Here is a 20663-nt window from a genome sequence, read left to right as displayed (position 1 = left end):
AGGAATGCACCTCCCAGCTGAAGGTGAGCGATTAGTGTGGCTGTGCTGGAGGTGATGAGATTAATTAGTCGTTCCCAGGCGAATTAGAGCTGCAGAAATAAGATACATGAGATATTTAGTCTAAAATACCACTGTGAGGCATTTTCAGATGGGAGTGGGATCCTGCACAGGACTCTCACCACAGGATATGTGTCTTGATCTTTAATTTTGTAGCAGTGCCTAGTCAGGAGAATGACCAGTTCCTGGCAGATGGGAGGCACGTGTTCTACAAATGCTGCTGTTCACTGGCACGAGGCACCTGATTCACCTGGGTGAGATCACAGTGCTCTCTGTGCTGGGCCTCTGCTGGGAAGTAATTTCTCTATTAAAATATAATAAAGTTCATAAGAGTACGAGTATCCTAATGAGTCCATCCCCACTGAGGCAAGGTCCTGCTCCGTGTCTGTATCACAGAATGGGCCAGGTTGGAAGGGATCACAGTGGGATCATCTGCTCCAGCAGGGTCATCCTCCAGCACGAGGCACAGGATTGTGTCCAGACGGTTCTGGAATATCCCCAGAGAGGGAGACTCCACAGCCTCTTTGGTCTGTGTTCCGCTGCTCGGTCACTGCACAGTGAAGAAGCTCTTCCTCATCTCTTGGTGGAACTTCTTGTGCATGTTTCTGCCCGTTGCTCTCGTCCTATTTCTTGGCAGCTCTGAGCAGAGCCTGGTCCACGAACACGAGCCCAGGCGGCCACAACGCGCTGAAGAGTTAAACTCCACCGCCAGCACAGTCCAACCCCGTGCCACGCACTGGGAGGGGTCGGGACTCGAACCCGTAACCCTCGGACCCGCAGGGCCCGCGTTGGCCGGGCGGGGGCGCGGCGGCCCCGGCGCCGCCCGGAAGCGGAAGCGCGGCCGCGGTTCCCGCCGCGGTTGCCGAGCGGCGGCCGCTCCGTCCCGTCCCGCCCGCGGCCATGAGCGCTGCTGGGCTCGTGTCCGCGCCGCCCGCAGCCCCGCCGGGGCCGCCCGCGCCCGCCATGGCCCCCGCGCCCGACTACTACGAGGAGGAGGAGCTGGAGAGCGCCGAGGAGGAGGACGGCGAGCGGAGCGCCCGGGCCCGCGACTCCGACGAGGGTGTGTGGGGAGCGGGCGGGTTGGTGCCCGGGGACGGACTGGGGGCCCTCCTGGGGGTGGAGGGTGGAGGGCAGCGCTCCGCACAGTGTTTGGGGAAGGGCTGGGGGCTTCAAGGGTTTGGGCGGCGAGAACACCCGAGGGAAACAAGGACCTGACGGGTTGCAGCGGCTCCCGCGGGAAAGTAAACCAGCTGGAGAGGCGGAGCTGCGGCGTCCCGGGTGAGCAGGGCACAGCGGGACACGGGGGAGCGCGGAGCAGGGGACTGAGCGGGACAGCTGAGCGAGAACAGCGGAGAAATCCAGTGTATTGTTCTGTTTCCGCGGTGTGAGGGGGGAAGGACGCAGCTGACGGAGGAGGAGGTGTGGACAGAAGTGTAGCAGTGCAGGAGAATGTGACAGTACAAGGAGCGGGGGAGAAGAGGAAATTAAGTAAAAAGCCTGGGTAGCCAAGAGTGCAGAGGGCATAAAACGACAGATAAGGGGGATGTAGAAGGACTTTTGGGCTGTGCCTGTCACTGGCAGCAGAGCCCCCCATCCCCTCTGGTTAAAGATGGGATGATGTTAAAGGTGCAGAGGGAGACAGGGTCAGTGGGGGCTCTCCCAACAGAGTATGGTAGTCCTTTGTGGTGGCTCAGACACTGAAGTACATTTATTTCAGTTAAAAAACTACTTGGTTTATCTTTGGTGCTTAAATTTTATATTAAGTTTAAACTGTCTGTAGTTTAGTAATAATCTGAGAAAGGTTTGATTTAAGGGGCTGGGCCCTCCTGCTATGTGTAGGGAATTAGCTGTGGTTTAGGTTTCTCAGCTGTACTCTGTAAAGTCTGGAGGCACTTGCCCCTCTTTGGCAAGGTAATGGATTCTTGGCTACCCACATGTTACAAATAGAAGCCTGAAAAGACTTAGCAGCAAACTGGCAACCCCACAGTGATTGACTTTATTTACAGTTTATACTGTCTGTTTATGAAATGCAGCTGTCTTTTATGGCAGTGCTGGTATTTGAGTGTTGCAGTACTAAGTGAGGTACAGGTGAGAAGCTCAGGTCCCAGCCAGTAACTGCTCTCTTTGGTGAGACCTTTGTGGTCAACCCGAGCAGCACCGAGTGGGTGGAACTCCAGCAACAGGTTTGTGAAATGGCTTTCAGAGTCTTTAGGCTGTTTGTGTCTCACCTGTGTGTGAGTATTAATGTAGAGCCCCTCATCTTAAATGAGAAGAAATTCCCAGGCTGAGGTTGAAGTTGTTCATGCAAAACTCACAGTTGCAGGAACACAAGATATTCCATTTCCCTCCTGAATTCATCTCTCAGGTTGTCTTTGATGCTAAGTTGCCTGAGGTTTGGGGATTTCTTTTTTGTTTGCCTGTTTCCTTGTTTTTAAATAATTTACTACTGAGCTTGGTTTTTTTTTTTAAATACTTTTTACATTTTAACAAGTTGGTTTTTGCCTTGTTTAGACACTGAGGATGCCAGTGAAACAGACCTGGCAAAACACGAGGAGGAGGACTTTGTAGAAATGAAAGAACAGTAAGTAAATCAATTCCAAATACAAGTAAGGTGACATTCTATTTTCTTGTGGGTCTACGGGTGTTTATTGCCTAAAACTTGTTAAAGTTTTGGGCCAAGATTGGGAGTTTTAAGTGCTTACCCCAGTGGAACAGCTCATGAGTCCATAACTTGTATTTCTGCTCTCCCCAGTTACTTTCTCTGTTCTATATAAATTCAAGAAATTAAGGGCTGCTGCTGTTTTGGGCAAAGAAATAATTATGAGTTCTGGGATCATCTGTAAATGGATCCTGCTGCAGACAGATCCTTCAAATAAAATAAAGGCTGTGCTTTAGATAAGGAAAAGTAAGATGCCTATCCAAATGCCTTAAACAATTGAATTCTAGTCCTGAACCAGAAATGGACTTCTGGGAGACTTGAAATAATCTGCCCATGGTGTGTAGGAGCATTTGCAGTATTTTGAGCTCTTGCTTACTGGCAGAGACCTGTTTTTATACTGGTCAGGAAGACTTGGCCAGTCTTAAACCACAGATGTGTGGTAAAAGAAATGCAGGTTTACAGTAGCACCAGGAATAGACGTCAGTGTTTTTTTAAAATAATGTGGGGAACTAATACATAGCTAACAAAACTTCACATAGTGCAAGAGTGATTCTGCTGTAAAGTTTCTGATGCTTGTAGATCTAAATGTCATTTTAGGTTTCAACAACAAAAAAAATCCTATTTTATCCTAAATTTTCAGCCCATTTTTAAGATAGAATGAGAACCTTTAATTGGAATAAAATTATTTTAGTTTGTAGTTAATTTGTTTCCTGAAGTTCTGAAAAGTTTTTGATTGTGTAAACATGTAACTTCAAGAGATGGTGGAATAAACAATGTGTGCTTGGTGTTTAAAGTTTCCTGCTGTGTTTGCAGGATGTATCAGGACAAACTGGCATCTCTGAAGAGGCAGTTACAGCAGCTGCAGGAAGGTAAGCTTAGAAGAGTAGCTTTGGTTTTTATTTTCAGCACTTTTCAAATGTCATAGAAGGATGGAGGCTCTGAAAGATGGGAGCAGCATCTTTCACTGCATGCTGGCTCTCAGCTGTGCTGCTGAGTTAAAAATGTCAGCTGCTTCCCATCTTTTCTCCATCTTAACTCTACTTGTAGTTAGCCTCTCTGCTAAAGCACTTGTAAAAGGAGTAATGCACTTTTTACAAAAGCAGGGAATGTATTTTGAGTGGTGCTGACTCCTTGAGAATATTTAGTACTTGGGGGAAAAAAAATGCAGTGGGAATCTACAATTTATTTCCACTAGGTACTCTTCAGGAATATCAGAAAAGGATGAAGAAGTTGGACCAGCAGTACAAAGAAAGGATACGAAATGCAGGTAAGTGGAATTTCTCTCTAAGACACTGCAAATAACTTAAATGTGTGTTTTGTATAACACTGAAGTAAAAAAGAGTTAATTCTGTCCTTCAAAGAAAAGGAACTTGCTGGAGCAAAGGGATCTTTGGGTACATTGTAGGGTTTTCTCAGAGTCCACCAAACAGGACAGGATCTACCTTGATTATTTTCTTCCAGCGTTGTTTGCTGACTGATAAGCAGTTTGAGCCTTCATTTATGTGAAGCAGTGTAGGAGTCAAGGCAACCCCAACGAAGGGGAGAGAATGATGCATCTGACTCCATGGATATCAGAAAGCTAATTAATTACTTTATTATACTATATTATTCTATATTATATTACATTACATCTAAACTGAATCTGCCAAGCACCCCACTGCCCAGGATCTCGTGACTGTCACCGACAGTCCTGACACACACCCACGCTTGGCCCTGCTAGGCCAAGGAAACAAACACCATCACTCTGGGTAAACAATCTCCATGTTGCATTCTAGTTTTGCACAAACACAGGCACAGCAAATGAGATAAGAATTGTTTCTTCTTTCTCTGAGGTTCCTCACTGCAATTCCCAGAAAATATCCTTGGGAAGTTGTGCCTTGCTTTTCTCTGTGAAGAGAAATGCGGCCACAAAGCAGCACAAGTAAAATGATGATTCCATTTTTATCTAACCTGTCACAGACATATTTTATGAAAAATCCTTTTGCCAGGATCTTTTCTCCTGAGAAGCTGGGAAGCTTCAGCTTCTCCATGTTTTGCTGCTTTGGAATGTGATTTGGAGAATTGCTTACCCAGCATGTGAAATTGTTCTCCCTTGATGACCAATGACAGCCACCTGTGTCGAGGCTGTGAGCAGTCACAAGATTTTGTTATTCGTTCCTTTTCTTTCTAGCTCTCTGATGGATCCTTTCTCTCTATTCTTTTTAGTATAGTTTTAGTGTAGCATTTTAATATGATATCATAATATAATAAATCAGCCTTCTGAAACATGGAGTCAAGATTCTCATCTCTTCCCCTGAAGGGTCCTGAGACCCTTGAACACAGCCATACTAACGCACAGTGTCCCACTTTGGTTTGTTGTTTGGTGGCCCTTGCTGAAGCCTTTGGGTGCCCTGTCTCCTTCAGTTTGCAGGAGTGGGAAGTTAGGAGCACATGCTTTCCCCAGGATCTGTTTGTGAACTATGAACACAGAGCATTTGCTGCTGGAACTGTTGTTCTGCATGGCTGTGGCATGGAATGGGCTGCCTGGACTTTGGGTACTGCTCTGTTTCAAGGAGCAAAGTTAATTTTTTAAGTGCCTAGTGCTTGTCCTTCTGGGTGGTTTTATTATGTTGCTGCAGAGGAATGGCTTGGGAATCAAATCCAGCTGCTTGCCCTCTCTCTTTATTCTTCCCTTTCCAGTTGTTCTTCCCTGGGACATTGAAGCAGGGCATTTTATAGAAGGCATTATGTGGATATAGGAAATACAGCTGCTCCTCTTTTAGCAAAAACAAGCAGTTCTGTATTTCTGAAAGTGCCTGGGAAAGGTAAAGGATTTGCTTGAGGAACTGAAGTGGTTTGAACAACTTCTTGTTAACAGGAGCCTGTCTCCTGAGATGAATTTCACTAGGGATTTAGGTTGGGAAAGACCTCCAGAAAGACCTTTCAAATGCACTAGAGCTGCATCCTGACAAGCCTGGGTTGTTTTGATAAAATTAAACCCCAGTGCAAACTGGTATTTCTGGCTGGCCACGGGCAGTGCTGCAGCAGCACAGTTCTTCCACAGGAGGGCAGGTGGTGATCACTTGGAATTTTATGATTAAAACATCCAGCTGCCTTGTACTACAGGAATAAAGATCTGTTTGTTCTTGCTATGCTGAGGTTTATTAAACCAACAGTTTCCATTTACCTGCGTTTGATTATCTACATAATGCTGCTTTCATGCTTTGCAAATAGGAAGTTTGTTTTTTATTGCAACATTCTTATATTTGGTGTATGTCTATTACTGGTTTTTAATTTTTTTAAGTATTGGAGTAGTACAGTGTTGCTACTACAGCCTGAATTGAGTAATGTGGAATAGTGGAAGCTTTTCAGAGGTGATAATCAGAGGTGATTTACCTTTTATCAGAGGTGATAATCTGTAAGAAACCTCTAGTAACAGTGTATTTTTGTGCAACTTTTTCATAGTCACTTCATTTTCAGCATAAAGCTGTGAAGTCAGAGCAGAATTGGATAAGTACACGAATTATTTGCTTCACTGCCTGTCTTGGCTGCAATATTCAATGGCATAAAATGTTAAGGAAGTAATTTTGTGCAGCTTTGAAGGTAATTCATTAAGTCTTTCTTGTGTTTCAGAGCTGTTCCTGCAGCTGGAAGTAAGTACTCTTAATTTATCAAAAATATGCATTAATTAGATGGAAGAGGCATAAACCTTGTTTCATCAGCCAGTATTTGGACTTGTTTTCCCAGAAGGCTTAGAGAAATTTTCTTCCTCTAGCTGGCTTGTTGCACTTGAGATGTAGTAGAGCTTACTGCTGGTATTACCTCAAGTGACTTCTGCACTTTGTTGTTAAAATAGATTAAATATTTGCTGTTGGGCTCTTGTATCTGGCTGTGCATTGGGCTGGTCAGAAAAGGGGTGTTTAAGGTGATAAGTGCTGTTTGTAAATCAGCAGAGCTCTCTGCTAGGGACTTGATTGGTTATGCAACATTAAAATGTCTTTTTATAAATCATTCATTTGACAATAAAATAGCACTAAGTGATATTTTGATGTTTTTCTATAGATTGCGAATATTGATAGTCTTTAGAACTTGGGCCAGTTGTGAACTGAAAAGCTGATCAATAAAGAATTTGAAAAGCTGTTGTGATATCATTAACTTGAGTCCTTAATTAACCTTCTTGCTCCTTGGGCTTGCATTAGACAGATCAGGTGGAGAAAAATTATGTGAAGGAAAAGAAAGCAGCAGCAAAGGAGTTTGAAGATAAGAAAATTGAGCTTAAGGAAAATCTGATAGCAGAGTTGGAAGAGAAGAAGAAGATGATTGAGAATGAAAAGCTAACCATGGAATTAACAGGAGGTAAAGAAGATAAGCACCTGTCATTTGTGTTATCCATTCTGCTCCTGCTTAGGAAAAGAGCTGTAAAGATGTCAGTGCTGGTTTACGCAGCTGGTGGGAAATGCCAACAGGGGCAGAGCATGAATTGATGGCCTTTTAATGGAGAAAGCAGCTCAAAATTTTGTGACTTGTTAACAGGTGAATCAAGCAGTGCCAGTGGAGCAGCAGAGGGGATGGTGGGCTTGCCTATATGCAGGGAGAGAGGCTGCTTTGGTTCCCTGATGTAGCAATAAAACTATTGAGATATGTCACAGTATTGACCTACCAGTGATGCCAGCTTGTAAAGCTGTGTCCTTTCCTTGCTGCAGGAGTGGGTGGTCAAGTAGTTGAAAGCCAAACAATAAAAGTTGAAATCTGCTGCTTAAAGCCAGAAAACAAAGATTTGTGGGTTACATCAGTGTCCAGGCTCTAGAAGATTAAATGGACAGATTTTTTGAGACAGTTGGTACCCCTGGTGCCTTGCAGTGCTCTGTGGTAGTGGACACAGGGGAGCTAAGTCAGGGGTTGATTATTCCTGTAGAATTCTGTTCCTGTGGTACTGAACCAAAAGTCTGGTTTGATGTTCTTTGAGAGCAGCTCCCTCACTCCATGGACTGATAGTGTGCTTTTGTTGCTGAGGCCTGTCCATGAGTTACACCCTTCATATATTTCTTGCATAGTATCTACAGGTTTTATATTAACTAATAATGTAGTTAATACTCAGAAGTGAGAATTAAACCCTGTTTTGGTGTATTAAATGGTGCTCTTGGCTTAATATAAACGCTTAGAGCTGATGTGGACTGGAAAGCATCTTGAGCTATGCTGTTTCCCTGGTAACTTCTTTTATTTATTTATGAAATCTGGTCTCATGGTCATCCTTGTTCACCCTTGAGATGAGGAGAGAAGGAATTTGCTGTATTTTGCACATGCAGAACTGCTCAAGATTTTTGTGTCTAGTGGGAGCCAAAGGGGCTTCCCAGATGAAAGTGTTTCCCAGGGGGTGATCCAGGGGTGCTTGGAGATGAGCCAATAAATCTCAGCACAGAGAAAGGGAGGTGGGATGATGTTTGGCATCTATGGTGTGGCCTCTTGGCTGCCAATTCAACATATCTTGATGAATTAAGGAATGAGTTGTGAGAGTTTAGTGGAGTTGTTCAGTAAAGGTTATCTGTAGGCATTTGGACAAACTGAAGTTCAGATAATTATTTGGTGATGAGACTGGTATTTAAGTTTTTAACAGACTTTCTTCTTTTTCCCCAGTGCACATGCTGCAGTTTACTTCCTGTCAACTGCTGCTCTGTGTTATTAATTAGACTCATTTCATTAATCATTCTTAGGTAATCTGAATTTAAATACTGTTTGTTTGAAATCACTCCAGCGGACTTGTATCAGTCTTCAATGCAGAATTTTTCTCTAATCTTTTGACAAAGCTGTTTTTCTGCCTTGAAGATGTGAGAGCAATTGATTTGTAGCTGATGTTTTACATGCTATTAATGATCTGACTTGGGCTGGCAAAGAACTCCGTGAGTTTGGCCTTTTAAATCTGTTCCCAAGCAGATAGGGTGAGCATGAAAGGAATTTACCTTGAATCCTTGTAGCATCATTGTGCTGCTTATCTGTACCTGGAGCAGCTGTAACCATGGCATTGCAGCCCTGGCACTGAACAGTGACCTGATGGGAGAGAACTTGGATTCACTGTCAGCACTTCCATGCTGGAAGCCAGCACACACACACATAAAAAAAAAAAAATCCAATTTGCTGAATGAAAGAGGAAAGATTATTTTCCCTGTGCCTTGTATAGAAAGCTGCTGCTGCTTACTCCTTTCTCTCTGGCCTTATCAGCTCTGCAACTTCATTTCTCTGCAGATTCAATGGAAGTGAAGCCCATTATGACGAGGAAACTGAGACGGCGACCAAATGATCCAGTTCCTATCCCAGACAAGAGGAGAAAACCTGCCCCTGATATCCTTTCCTGGAGTCACTGCTGGGTTTGCAGCCCCTGTGCTACTCACACCTTGGTTGTTTTGTACAGCAAGGAAAAGGAAATGCCAGGATCAGATTTCAACCTGGGAAATACTGAAGCACAATTGTCATGTATAATGTGTGCTAAAGCAATGCCAGCAGTTGTACAATTCAATACATGTATAGAAACCAGTGTTTGGAGATCCCTTGGTATCCTAACTTAATCCTTACAGTATCATGAGATACCTTTTTTTTTGTCAGTGAGAATAGTTTGAATGCTGCAGGCAATGTATTTCACGAAAGAAAAACTTCAAAAGAATATTAGATATATATATATATGCTGAGATAATTGATTCCATAGATAGTAAATGGCTTTTTGCATGAACCAGAGCTTTTCTCATTTCAAGACGTGACAAAGCATTTACCAGAAAGATCATATTTGTCATATCAAAATAATTTTTCCATTTCTGGTAAAAGCTTCAGATCTCTAATCCAGAGATGCATAGCAAAAGCAAGGATGCTAGATTTGTTCTTTGAATAAGAAAAGATGGAGATTCATCTTGTTTTCATGTATCACAAGAGACAGAAAAACATGTCTGTGTAATCCTTAGGATCTGCTTTGCTGCATGTCTCAAAATTAAAATATTCCTTGGCTTCTGAAAATGTTTTTAGCTCCTCTGTGATGATAGGCACTTTTTCTATTTGTGTATTAAATTCACCTGGAGAGGAAGGCAAGGATATTTGCTTTGCAGGGACTTCTTATTAGATTCTAAACCTGTATGTCTTAGATTAAAAAAAACTTATCTGAGTGACTCTCATTTTCTGAAGGCAATATCAAACCTTGAACTTTTGGAGTTCATGCAGGATGGTCATGAGCATCTCCAGTTTCAATTAACCTCTTTCTGGTTGGAGATTCTGTTCACTCTTCCAGGAAAAAAAACCCAAGTCATTTATTAGTGCCCCTATCTCATCCAAAATAAATGAGTTTCATAGTGAACATGACCTGCTAATTGAGCATGATACAGCAACCACACAGTGAAAATCTCTGCCTTTGCTCACTGGGGGAGGATTAAAGTCCATCAAAACCAAAATCCTTGAAATGTAGCCCAGGAACTGTTAACTTTAGTGTAATACTTTGAATACTTTTGGCTAAACACTTGTTATGAAGAAACAAAAGTACAGCAGAGCTCTAATAAGACTGTAATACACTAATTTATATTTTCAATGGTTTTGGGGTTTTTTCAGGTGCATTGTAGGCTCTTATTTATCCCCAAGCACACAAAGTTTTATTTAACTAGGTTTAGGTGGGATTTAGCTTCATTGTAGAAAACCTGAATTGAGTCTGTTGTTTCAGCTCACAGATTCTTCTCCACAGAAATACAAGATGAAAAACACTGAAAATGCTGGTGCTTGATGCTCCATGAAGTAAATGTCAGTGCACTAAAGGTTTTTCATTGATGGTTGTGTCTGAATAAGTTAAAATGATTTTGCACTCTGCTGCTGAGATGGTGGGGATGGACTTGTATTAATTCCTCTGACAAAAAAACCAGCTCAAGTAAGACATTTATTAAAATCCTGGAAACCTTTTGGCTTACGTTTACTCAAGTGAAATGTCATTGACCTTTAATTTTTAGCCTTGCTTGTCAAGAGCTTATGGAAACCTTAATTCTGGATACCTCAGCTAAATTATTTGTTGACTGATGAGCAAATAATGGAGGACCTAAGAACGCTGAATAAGGTAGGGATTGTTGTTTGACTGTATTTCTTCATTTTCAAGAGAAGGTAAATGCTTTCTCCTGAAGAGAACAGAGCTCTCTTTAATGTTCATTTTTGAGATGTGGGACTATTTCATCCCCATAGGCTTTCTGAAGCAGCACAAGAAAAGCTTTTGCAAGATGGTATCTACTCTTTTTCATTCAAGTTTAATTAACTGAATTTGAATGACTGTCATCTAAAAATGTTACCTTTTGTGTGAACCAAGGGATGAGCTATGTTAAGGAGTTTCTTCCTCATGGCTGAACAGATGTCAGTGTGTTTTCTGGGAGATCACAGGCTGCCTTTGGTTTAAGCCTTACTCTGGGGTAGGATTTTTATTTATTTTCTCCCTGCTGTCACAAGATTTCAGCAAGCTGGATAGGGGGCAGTGTACATGTTTGTAGCTTTTCTGGTTTTGATTAACATATTGTTTTCTTGCTGAACACTTGAAGGCTTATCTAATTTCTTAGAATACAAGCTGCTCATTAAGGCATTTTGAGGATGGTAGTGGAACGCTGGTTTTGTGCCAGGTTTTGAGGTTTCTCTAATGATTTAGCTCTTGTATTTTGTGTACCCTGGGAAATGTATCACATTAAAAAATGGTGTGTTAGATGGGTTTGACTCATTGGAGTGGGTTGTCTGAATGCTCTCAAGTTCAGCTTTTTTTGGCCTTTTGGATCATTTTACTGATTATCTGCATCTTTGGCTGTTTAGAGCACACTGGTTATGTGTTATGCCACTTAACAGAGCATTTAAATTAGAAATACTCCGAGTGTGGAAAGTAAGATTTCTGAAGTTATCAGTGCAGCTTCTGTGGCTCCTGTCAGATCTCTAACACTGCTTTGTTCTCTTCCCATGTAGCTTAAATCACCCAAGAGACCAGGTGAGTTACAGATGCAGTGGAACTTGTTCATGGGGTGCTGTTCTGATCAGGGAATGGTACTGCAGATGTCTGGCTGTGCAATTGCTGTTCTTTCTGTGGTGTTGGTGTTTGTCAGGGATGGGAAGGGGGGCATGAGCATCCTTGGTGGCTGAAACATTTGGGCATGGGACAGTCCAGCTGGGAAAAGAGATTTTCCATTATATTCAGGTGATCTGGGCACCTTTTCTGCTTATCAGCTCCATTGAAGGGTTGACCACTTATGGTTTTATGCCTTCAGCTCTCTAGATGTACTTATACACTTCATTTCAGACAGAGTGGGACTAACTTGCCTCAGTAATTTTAATCGCATTTAACTAATTAACTGTGGGTTATAACTAAAACAAAATCAAGGACATATCGTCCATCACTTACCCATGAATGTTTATTTCACATAAATGCTGTATTTCAGTGCATATTTTAATTCAAGGCAGAGGTCAAGTCGCTCATCACAATATATAATATTTTCCTGATGGATATTTGAGTTTGCAGCTTTCTCTGCTTGCTATTTCTGCACACACAACCTTATTAACTGCAGCTTTGCAGTCAGATGTGCTGGTCTTTAACCAGAGTGTCTCTGCTGTCCCCAGCCTCCCCCTCCTCTCCCGAGCACCTCCCAGCTACACCAGCAGAGTCTCCAGCCCAGCGATTTGAAGCTCGGATAGAAGATGGCAAACTCTACTATGACAAGAGATGGTGAGGCCTGGGGAGTTTTTGTTTCCATCAGTCTGTGTTGTGTAGTGATGAGGCAGAGGCTGCAGAGAGAAATGGTTTTGAGCAAAGAACTGGTGGATAAAATGCTTTAGGGCAGAGGTTTGCTGCTCCCTCCACAAGCTCATCACGGGTGCAGTAAAGCAGAGGGGATGATGGAATGTTCACACCCTGCAGGCTTTCAGAGATAACTGGTGGCTCCAATAAAAGGAGACTTGAATCTTTTCCATGGCCCACTGTGGCTCTTAGGAAGCCAAACCTAATAAGAGGTAGGAGAGGCAGCAGCAGCCACAGTGGGATGTGACTGAAGCTGCCCAGTTTGGACACAGACACTCCATGATCTGCTGTCAGCAGCCCTCCCATTTCTGAGGTTCAGATTTGTGCCCAGCATTCCACAAGGTGGCAGAAGAAATGTCATCCAGCAGCTGCTCAGGATGAAAGATGCTTCTAATAAATCCAAATAACCTTTAAAGATCAAACCCACCTGGGAGAGGCAACTTCAGAATTGCTGATTGGATTTATCTCTGCTGAGTTTTATGGCCATACAGCTGTACAATCCTCACAAAACACAAGGAAAATATTGAATTCTGCAGAGGAAACTTAGATCTTAAACTTAATCCATGAGACTTGCAAACTTGGATAATCAAGGGGGCAGTCTGAAACTTGAGCAGAAAACAATTTGCTTTCAAAAAGTCATCTGCTTATTTGTAGCCTACTTCAGTGTTCTGGTGGCTCAAAACAAGTGATGAGGCTGTAATTTTGTCACAGAAGTAGATGTGAAGCTGGTTTTTTTGCACAGCAACCCCCTTGGCCAGTTGGTCAGTTTTTCTTTCTGCCTGAAGTTTAATTGAGAGTTCAGTGTACACAGCTCTCATAAAAGCTGCTCCCTCAGTTTAAACATTCATGAAGTGTAAAGCAGATAGGAACTGAACAGGCTACTTACTCCACAGATTCATCAAGGTTTTTTGGGGGTTTTTTTTTGCCTTTTTTTTTTTTTTTTGGTGTGTGTAAAGTGACTATCCCCAGGATATATTTGGATGAATAAACTCTTCAGAATTTTGAAGCATATGGAATACTTGAAAAATGTTCATGAGTAAAAAAAGAAAGAGAAAAAAAAGGCGTCTGAAGTAATCTGTCAGTAAAGCTCAAAACTTCCCATTAAATTTAAACCTGCAAGAGCTTCAGTGAGCCCAGAACCTCAGCAAAGCACCAGCTCTCTCTGAAGGGTATCTAGCTCTGGCATAAAGCACTTAATAGATATTTTCACCTTGCTGAATTCGCTTGTCATGGGGGTCTTGCTGTCAGGAATTCCGGCTGTTGTCTTTCCTGGCTGCCTTGTTCTTATGCTGTTTTAAGATCAGTATCTTATATATTTTTTTTGTTGTAATAATCCTGCTTAGATTTTTTTGATTGATAATAAGTAATAATACTTGTGCAAAGTAGCTGGTGTTTTAAAGTAATGAAATAACTGTTGGTAGTGTGAGGGTAATTCTTCCTAAGATGCATAAGAATGCTGGCATGCACAGAAATCCTAAACCTGACAGCCCAGGAATGACTTTCTCTGTTTCCTGATGCAGCCCTGCATGACAATTGCATGAAAACAGGGAATGTTTAATGCCAGTAATGAACCCCCTGAAGTCTTGCAGAGGCATTTCAGACATCTCCAGAGTGGAGTGTTTCAGGTGAATGTGGAATTAGACTCAGTTTTTTAATCCTCGGATGCTCCCCCATCAAATCCTGAACCACAGTTCACTGTAAAGCAACCATCTTTTTGCTCTTAGCTTTGCTGCATGCAGAGGGATTTCTTTCAATCTTCTGATGGAGTTGCACTTGGAAATCTTGGCCTTTCAGTAAAATATTTTATAGCAGGAAATGGAATTATTTCTGCTTGCCTCACTTGGTGTGTTTTACCTACTGCAACAGTGAGAGTTGTTTGGCTCTTCTTTCTTGAAAGCCAACTTAAACGCCATTGCATTTTTCATCTGAGGTAATTTCCTCAATCCTATCCCTCTCTGGATATATAAACCTGGCAAAAGGGTGAGACGTGACCAGGGAACTGATGCAGCAGGGTGCTGTGCTTTCAGCTGCCCTGTCTCTGTGTGAGAGACAGCTCCTCAGTGAAACACTGCTGACTTGGCTCTTTGCCTTTTCTGGGCACAATTAGCATCAATTTGCTGATGGAGAGTCGTTCATGGTGTGAAATCCAAGGGCTGAATGAAGCCTCTGACACAGGTGTCATCAGCTTTGGAATTCACTGGTAATCAAAAATTGAAAGTGGGGGAAATACATCCTTGTCTGTGTGGGCACAGCTAACACTTGAGAGCTGTTGTTTGCACTGGCTTCTCCTGCACTCCTGCTGATTGTATCAAGATCAGAACTCTTCCTTAAGTACTCCCAGCATGGCATGGTAGGGCACTGCTGGACTGAGATTCTTGTCTCATCTTAGTGAGGCCTGGGGTTTGCAGCAGCTTATTGAGTTCCTCTGTATCATTTAATGACATCTGGACTTGCTAAACTGAGATATTTTTTTGGCTCAGATCATTGTTGCTTTGCATTGCCCTGGAACCCACTGACATTGTTTCTGTCAGAATGAAGGAGAAAGACACCTGTGTCCAAGCATTGTTTTAAAGGTTGCAGGATTTTGGGATTTTTTATTCCCTCACCCCCCCCATGGGTAATGAGTTTGGAAGGCTAAAAGCTGACACCCATTCCAGCTACTGGCAAGCACTGCGAAAATTCTGAGTGCAGAATTTTCCAGTAGGAAGAGATTGTGGAATAGACCATTGGAAGACTTCCACATATACAGTATGGTTGTTGTAGAAATAACTGTGAAGTTTCAATAAATCCATGTATTTTGCAAATGGCATTCAGGCTGCAGGGAGTTGCACTGGGTAACTACTGAGGGAATATCTGTGCAGGGATTCTGCAGCTTGGATTGCCCAGATAAAATCATGATTAGGGGAAAGGTGGAAATACAGTCATGCTTTTATAGCTGTAAAGTATTTTGGTGCTTGCTTGATTAAGATGATTTACTTACAAATCACCTGTTCCAGTGTAATTAGTTCTGCCTGTGGAAGAGAATGAGGCAGAATGAACAGCAAGTAGGGGTTTGGGGCTGGCACACTGCAGCACTTGGAGAAATGTGGGCTGTGAAAGAGGAGAGTCCACGGAATCAAATTCAGAGTTAGGAATTTCAAAGTCTTTGTTTTATACACAACACATTAGGAACAATATAGAGCTTAAAATATGATCTAAAATAGGATGAAATGGATATGTTTAGTCATGGACTGCATATGGCAGATATTTACAGCTCATTACAGAGTCAGTTACCCATTAGTTACCATTTTGGGTATTTTCACACAATAGGACAGCATTAGAAATTGGAGGTCTCATTAAACAATGCACAGACTGCACTGATTGAGGGTAATTCACTTTTGGTGGTGATATTGCTCTAGTAATTCTGTATTGGGGAACAGCTTGAGTGTCTGTGATTTGCTCTGTCATGTTTTGTCAGGCAAAATGAGGAGCTGCCTTCTGAAGTCCATCCTGAGTCTGAAATGGGAAAGGCTGCTTGGATTAACCCTTGAAGCCTGGGTGTGTTGTCAGTCTCTGTTCCCCTGGGCTGTGGCTGGGGCTCTGCCTCTCCCTCTTGCAGTTGTGAAATCTGTTTTCAGTAACCTTCAGTGCAGAGTTGAATGTGAGTTAAGACCCTCCTGCATTTCAAATATCATTAATGCTGGGTGTGTGTGTGAGATCACTCACTATCTTGCAAAGATGGAGAAAGTGGTGTGGGAAGAAAGGCAGACTTCAAATTTACTCTGTCCAGCTTTATCAATAATGGATTGATGCATTTCCTTTTTTTTTCCTTTTTTTCCTTTTGGCAGGTACCACAAGAGCCAAGCTATTTACCTGGAGTCTAAAGAGAACACCAAGATCAGCTGTGTGATCAGTTCTGTGGGAGCCAACGAGGTTGTGGCTGCTTTTATTTGTCAGCAGAGGGGGGAGAGACATGGGTTTAGTAAGGGCTGAAGATAGATACCTGTCTGAGGTGTAAAGAAGGCTGAAGCCAAGATAAAACTGATTTGAGAAAGCTCTTTTTGAGATAGGAAGAGACTTGCTTTGTTTCTGAAAGATGATCCTGTGTTTTGCAAGCTCCTGCAGCAGTTGGGCAAAGGCAGCACTTTGTTCTTTGCTTGCAGATTCCAGACACTTCAGGGAAAGCAATAATAGATTTGAGTGCACTTCTTCTTAATCAGCCAATAAAGGAACTTTAATTTGTTGTGGCAGCTAAGGGAAAACACTTTATTTTCCCCAGAATGAGTTGCATGTGGGATCTCTTTGTGTCACAGCTGTTCCCTTGCAGTGGCAGTTGTGGCACTCTGTTGTTCAGATAAAAGCAGTGGTAGTGTGCTTATGGGTGCATTAAAATTTGTTAAAAGTTATTATTGTAATTTAGCAAAATTAATGTATCATTCCATCGTACTGTGGTAGAATATGAAATTGTACATGTTTTTTTCCTACAGTTGCTCAAAGTTTATGGATTTTTGAGTTATTTTGGCAAGCAAAACGTGCCAAATCCTTGTAAATGTTGCAGTTGGGAGGTGACTATCAATGAATGTTGATTTTAATTTCTCTGGAGAAATAATTGAAGTAGAAATCCAGGCAAATACTAAATTCATTTTATATTAAGGGGTCCTGTTAATAAAGTCAATTTATTAAATCAATTTACTTGCCAGGCCTGTAACTAATATATGAAGAAAAAAAAAGTTTAGGGTAAATCACAGGCCAACATAACTTTATTATCCTTTGATTAGGAAATGTTGGACTTCCCTCCTAAAATATTGCAGTACTAAGGAGTGGATAATTCTTACTCAGTGTATTTATCTAAATATGTTGAAATGCATTAGAAGGATATAATGCAGAGGAAATTGCTCAGACTTGATTTTAAAAGTACAGGTTTTTAGATCTAAACACCTTGAAGGTGATTTCAAAAACTCTCTGGAGTGGCTGCCTTGTTGGCAGCAATTTGTCTTGTGGCACGTGGTGTGAATCCTTCCATGCAGGTGTTTAAAGAGAGGCCCTTTTATCTCCAGACACAATTTCTGTGCTACATTGTGGGAAATGCTTCATGCAACAGAATCAGAATAAGCTTTTCATTTGACTAATAGTTACTTGTCTGGGCAAATCCCAGGATAGATAATTTTATGATCTGTGGATCTAGAGAGACTTAGTCTTGATTAGGCAAAGCTCAGTGCCACGGCTCTGTTGTGAGCTGTCGCAGGAGGAACCTGCTTTCCTGATGGTGCTTGAAAGAGTAATTTTTCTCGAGGACTGTTTTGAGCAAGAAGTTAAGGAGGTGAAGTTAAGACACCTTATTTCATTTTCTACTCGGGTTGCAAATGCCTTACGTAGGGAGGGAGAGGGGATTAACCTCATTGATCTGTGCCCCCTGGGGTGTTCAGCTCCGACCCTAAGACGCGTAGTTAATTTGTCTGTGTGCTGCTTGCTGCAAGTTTTCCCTTTTTCTCCACTAATTCATCTCCCTGCCCTATTCTTTCTGCCCTTTCTCTCCTGCAGATCTGGGTGAGGAAAACCAGTGACAGCACCAAGATGAGGATCTACCTGGGGCAGCTGCAGCGGGGCGTGTTCGTGATCCGCCGGCGCTCGGCCACCTGACTCTGCTCTGCCCTGGTTTCTGTCAGATCACCAAACCTCTGCCAGGAGCTCACAGGCTGCTCACTCCTCCCAGCAGCAGGGAACAGTCCTGACCTCTGACAAGACACTTTGTGGCTGGCCACATAATCCCCAGTAGTCCTTAAACCTTTAGTGATGCCCAAGCACTGCCCTGGACTATTTCTGGATTTTGCATCAAGCTTCTGTACGCTCTCTTTGTATTTCGGGTGACTGTTTGAGAAGACTTGGCATCATCTTCCTTTTTGTTGTTGTTTCGTGGTGCACAGATGGGACTCGTGTCAAAAACATCATCATCATGTTTCCGTTGGGAATCAGACCAGTGGAAGAAGCTTTGCTTGTCAAGACCTGAGGTTGTTTGTGCTTTTTGGTCTTGTTTTCCTGCAAGGCTCAGGATTTTGGGCAAACGATGAATCCTGCCAGGTTTCAGCTGCAGCTGAGAGATGCCTCCAGAATACCTGGTACACAACATCAGCTTTATTGGATGGACTGTTGAAAGACTGGAGACTTTTTTAGGATGGTGTGAACAGCTCAGAAACCGCTGAAATACGGTGATTTTAATGTAGCTCAGAGTCAGCGTGGTTAGTCAGAAGCTTCTGTTTCTCTTCACATTAAAAAACCCTTCAATAAACAAGCAGAGTATGTCTGTTTGCTGATATAATTAGCTGGGATAGGTGGATGACTAAATTAAAGGAATAATTACCTGGATTTTGCAGATAGCAAGGCTGTGTGAACTCTGTGTGTGTCTATAACCACTCAGACATGTAAAGAGGCAAACGATCAATTTCACTTTTCCCACTTATGCTCAGAATGACAGGTTGTGGTGGGATCCTGCTGACAGGAGATCTGTAGTATCCTCCCAAGGATCCTGGTACAGAGCAGGAAGTGGACATGCTGTTAGCTGGAACCCTCATTCCCTGAGATGTTCTGCATAGAGCTCCTCTTGAAGGCTGTTTTAATTGCTGGAGGTAACACTGGGTTTCTACACTTACCCCCCTGCAGCACAAGTGAAAATGCCCCAATAATGACATTAAGGTGCTCCCTCGGTGTTCAGAGATCTGCCTCTGGCATTCCTTTATTATTCCCACTCATTTACTGAAGCACTAATGCCATGTGTGACTGCCTTGGCAGGGGCCACCTGGTGCCCTGGCAGTGCTGTCATATCTCTACCTTCTGTGCAGAACAACTTAATGCTCCTTTTGATTACTAGTCAAAAAGTTGTAAATTCTGTCTTTCTCAATCTCTCACTTTGAGGCATCTTCTGGTTTTGCTTTTGAGCTGCCTTCCTGTTAGCATCCATCCATCCTTTCTTTGGTGTGTGGATAAATGAAGTCCAGGGAAGGGAGTTGCAATGGCTGTGCCTGTTCCTTTCCTGCAGTTGGGTGGCAGTCACATCCCAAAAACTGCTGCCTGTACGTGGGTCTGGAGTGGAGTGTGATGGCTGAGCTCCTGATGTGACTGAGACACCTGACTTGACTTTTGCTGAGTTTTGAGGATCTGGAGCTCTGGTTAGGGAGGAGAGGGTGTTTCCCACCCTTGACAATGTGTCATCTCTGCTGCAGCTTAGGCAGCTAAATGCAGCAGGCTGGATTTTGTCAAGTTAACAGCTTACTTAATATAACTTAACATTCTCTGCACATGTCACAGGTTTTTGATAAGTTGATGATGTACCAGACAGGATTTGTCACTGAGTCTTTAAATGAACATCGTTCTAATAATAAAAAGTGCTAAGGAAGTAGCAGGATTTATTTCCTGTCTGTATCACTTCATCAATACGTGTATTTGTGGGGATTGCTGCCGACTTGTGCTCAGTGTTGGGGAGATGCTTTGCCAGCAGCCACCTGCTGCTGTGATGTTCCCTGTTCTCGGGAAATTTTGGGGCTTCATAGAAGTGTGGCTGGGATGTCAGTGTGTGTGCGACAGGAGAGGGGCTCCATGAACCCATGGTCAATCAGGGCACTGATTCCTCATGGAAGTTGGCAAACCTTGATCTCAAACTCTTCCACACCAATCCTATGCCTCCAGAAGGGAGGTGTGAGGTTTGTAGAACTTCCTTCTGTCAAAATTCCTTGCCAGTTTCCCCAGTGCCCCTGGGTCAGCCTTTGAACTGGTAATTGCTGCTTTTGGCAGCCCTGAGTAGGGGTTGTACTGCTGTAAATGGTGCAAACTTAACTTCTGCACTGAAGGAATTTTGTTTATAGGCTGCTTCATCCTCAGTTTCTTAATGAAATGAAAGTCTGCCTTGCTTCTGTCGATCACCATAAAGAGTAGCTGTGTCTCACAGAGTACATGAATATTGTATCCTGGATTTTTTATCCTGGCAGGCTGTTCTGTAATGGCCTGAGCCATTTGTGAGGCTGGAAGTGATAAAGTGCAGTGCCTTGCTGTGCACTTAGGGAAGCAAGTGCATTTTTTTTTAATCCTAAAAGGATGCACAAGTAGTTCTGTGGTGAGGATGAGGCATGTGGAGATCAAGAGTGGAGACATCAGCTGTAGAACTGAAGATTTCCTGCCACGGGTTGGAAAAATAGAGACAAGTTACTTAAGGAGATGGAC

The 20663-nt window shown here is 42.8% G+C and overlaps 1 protein-coding gene across 1 annotated transcript; it reads left to right on the top strand.

The window, feature by feature from the left end:
• The first annotated feature begins 876 nt into the window (after positions 1 to 876).
• SUDS3 (SDS3 homolog, SIN3A corepressor complex component) lies at positions 877 to 18738 on the top strand. The gene is made up of 12 exons (XM_041488742.1): positions 877 to 1117; positions 2569 to 2638; positions 3530 to 3585; positions 3912 to 3983; positions 6329 to 6348; positions 6895 to 7051; positions 8936 to 9031; positions 10708 to 10769; positions 11648 to 11669; positions 12296 to 12401; positions 16301 to 16385; positions 17994 to 18738. The coding sequence occupies exons 1-12, from the start codon at positions 958 to 960 to the stop codon at positions 18090 to 18092; spliced, it is 1005 nt and encodes a 334-aa protein (XP_041344676.1). The 5' UTR covers positions 877 to 957; the 3' UTR covers positions 18093 to 18738.
• Positions 18739 to 20663: the final 1925 nt, after the last annotated feature.

This window comes from Pyrgilauda ruficollis, unplaced genomic scaffold (assembly GCF_017590135.1).
Source record: "Pyrgilauda ruficollis isolate IOZ18807 unplaced genomic scaffold, ASM1759013v1 scaffold9, whole genome shotgun sequence".
In the NCBI taxonomy this organism is placed as follows: Eukaryota; Metazoa; Chordata; class Aves; order Passeriformes; family Passeridae; genus Pyrgilauda; species Pyrgilauda ruficollis.
The sequence above is the reverse complement of the archived record's forward strand: the minus strand, read 5'-3'. Positions and strand labels throughout refer to the sequence as shown.

Excerpts from the sequence above, each read along its gene's own strand:
- SUDS3 (XM_041488742.1), top strand. The coding sequence starts at position 958 with ATGAGCGCTGCTGGGCTCGTGTCCGCGCCGCCCGCAGCCCCGCCGGGG. Across the intron at positions 9,032-10,707 it reads GAGGAGAAAACCTGCCCCTG|CTCAGCTAAATTATTTGTTG; the intron begins ATATCCTTTCCT and ends AATTCTGGATAC. Across the intron at positions 12,402-16,300 it reads CTCTACTATGACAAGAGATG|GTACCACAAGAGCCAAGCTA; the intron begins GTGAGGCCTGGG and ends TCCTTTTGGCAG.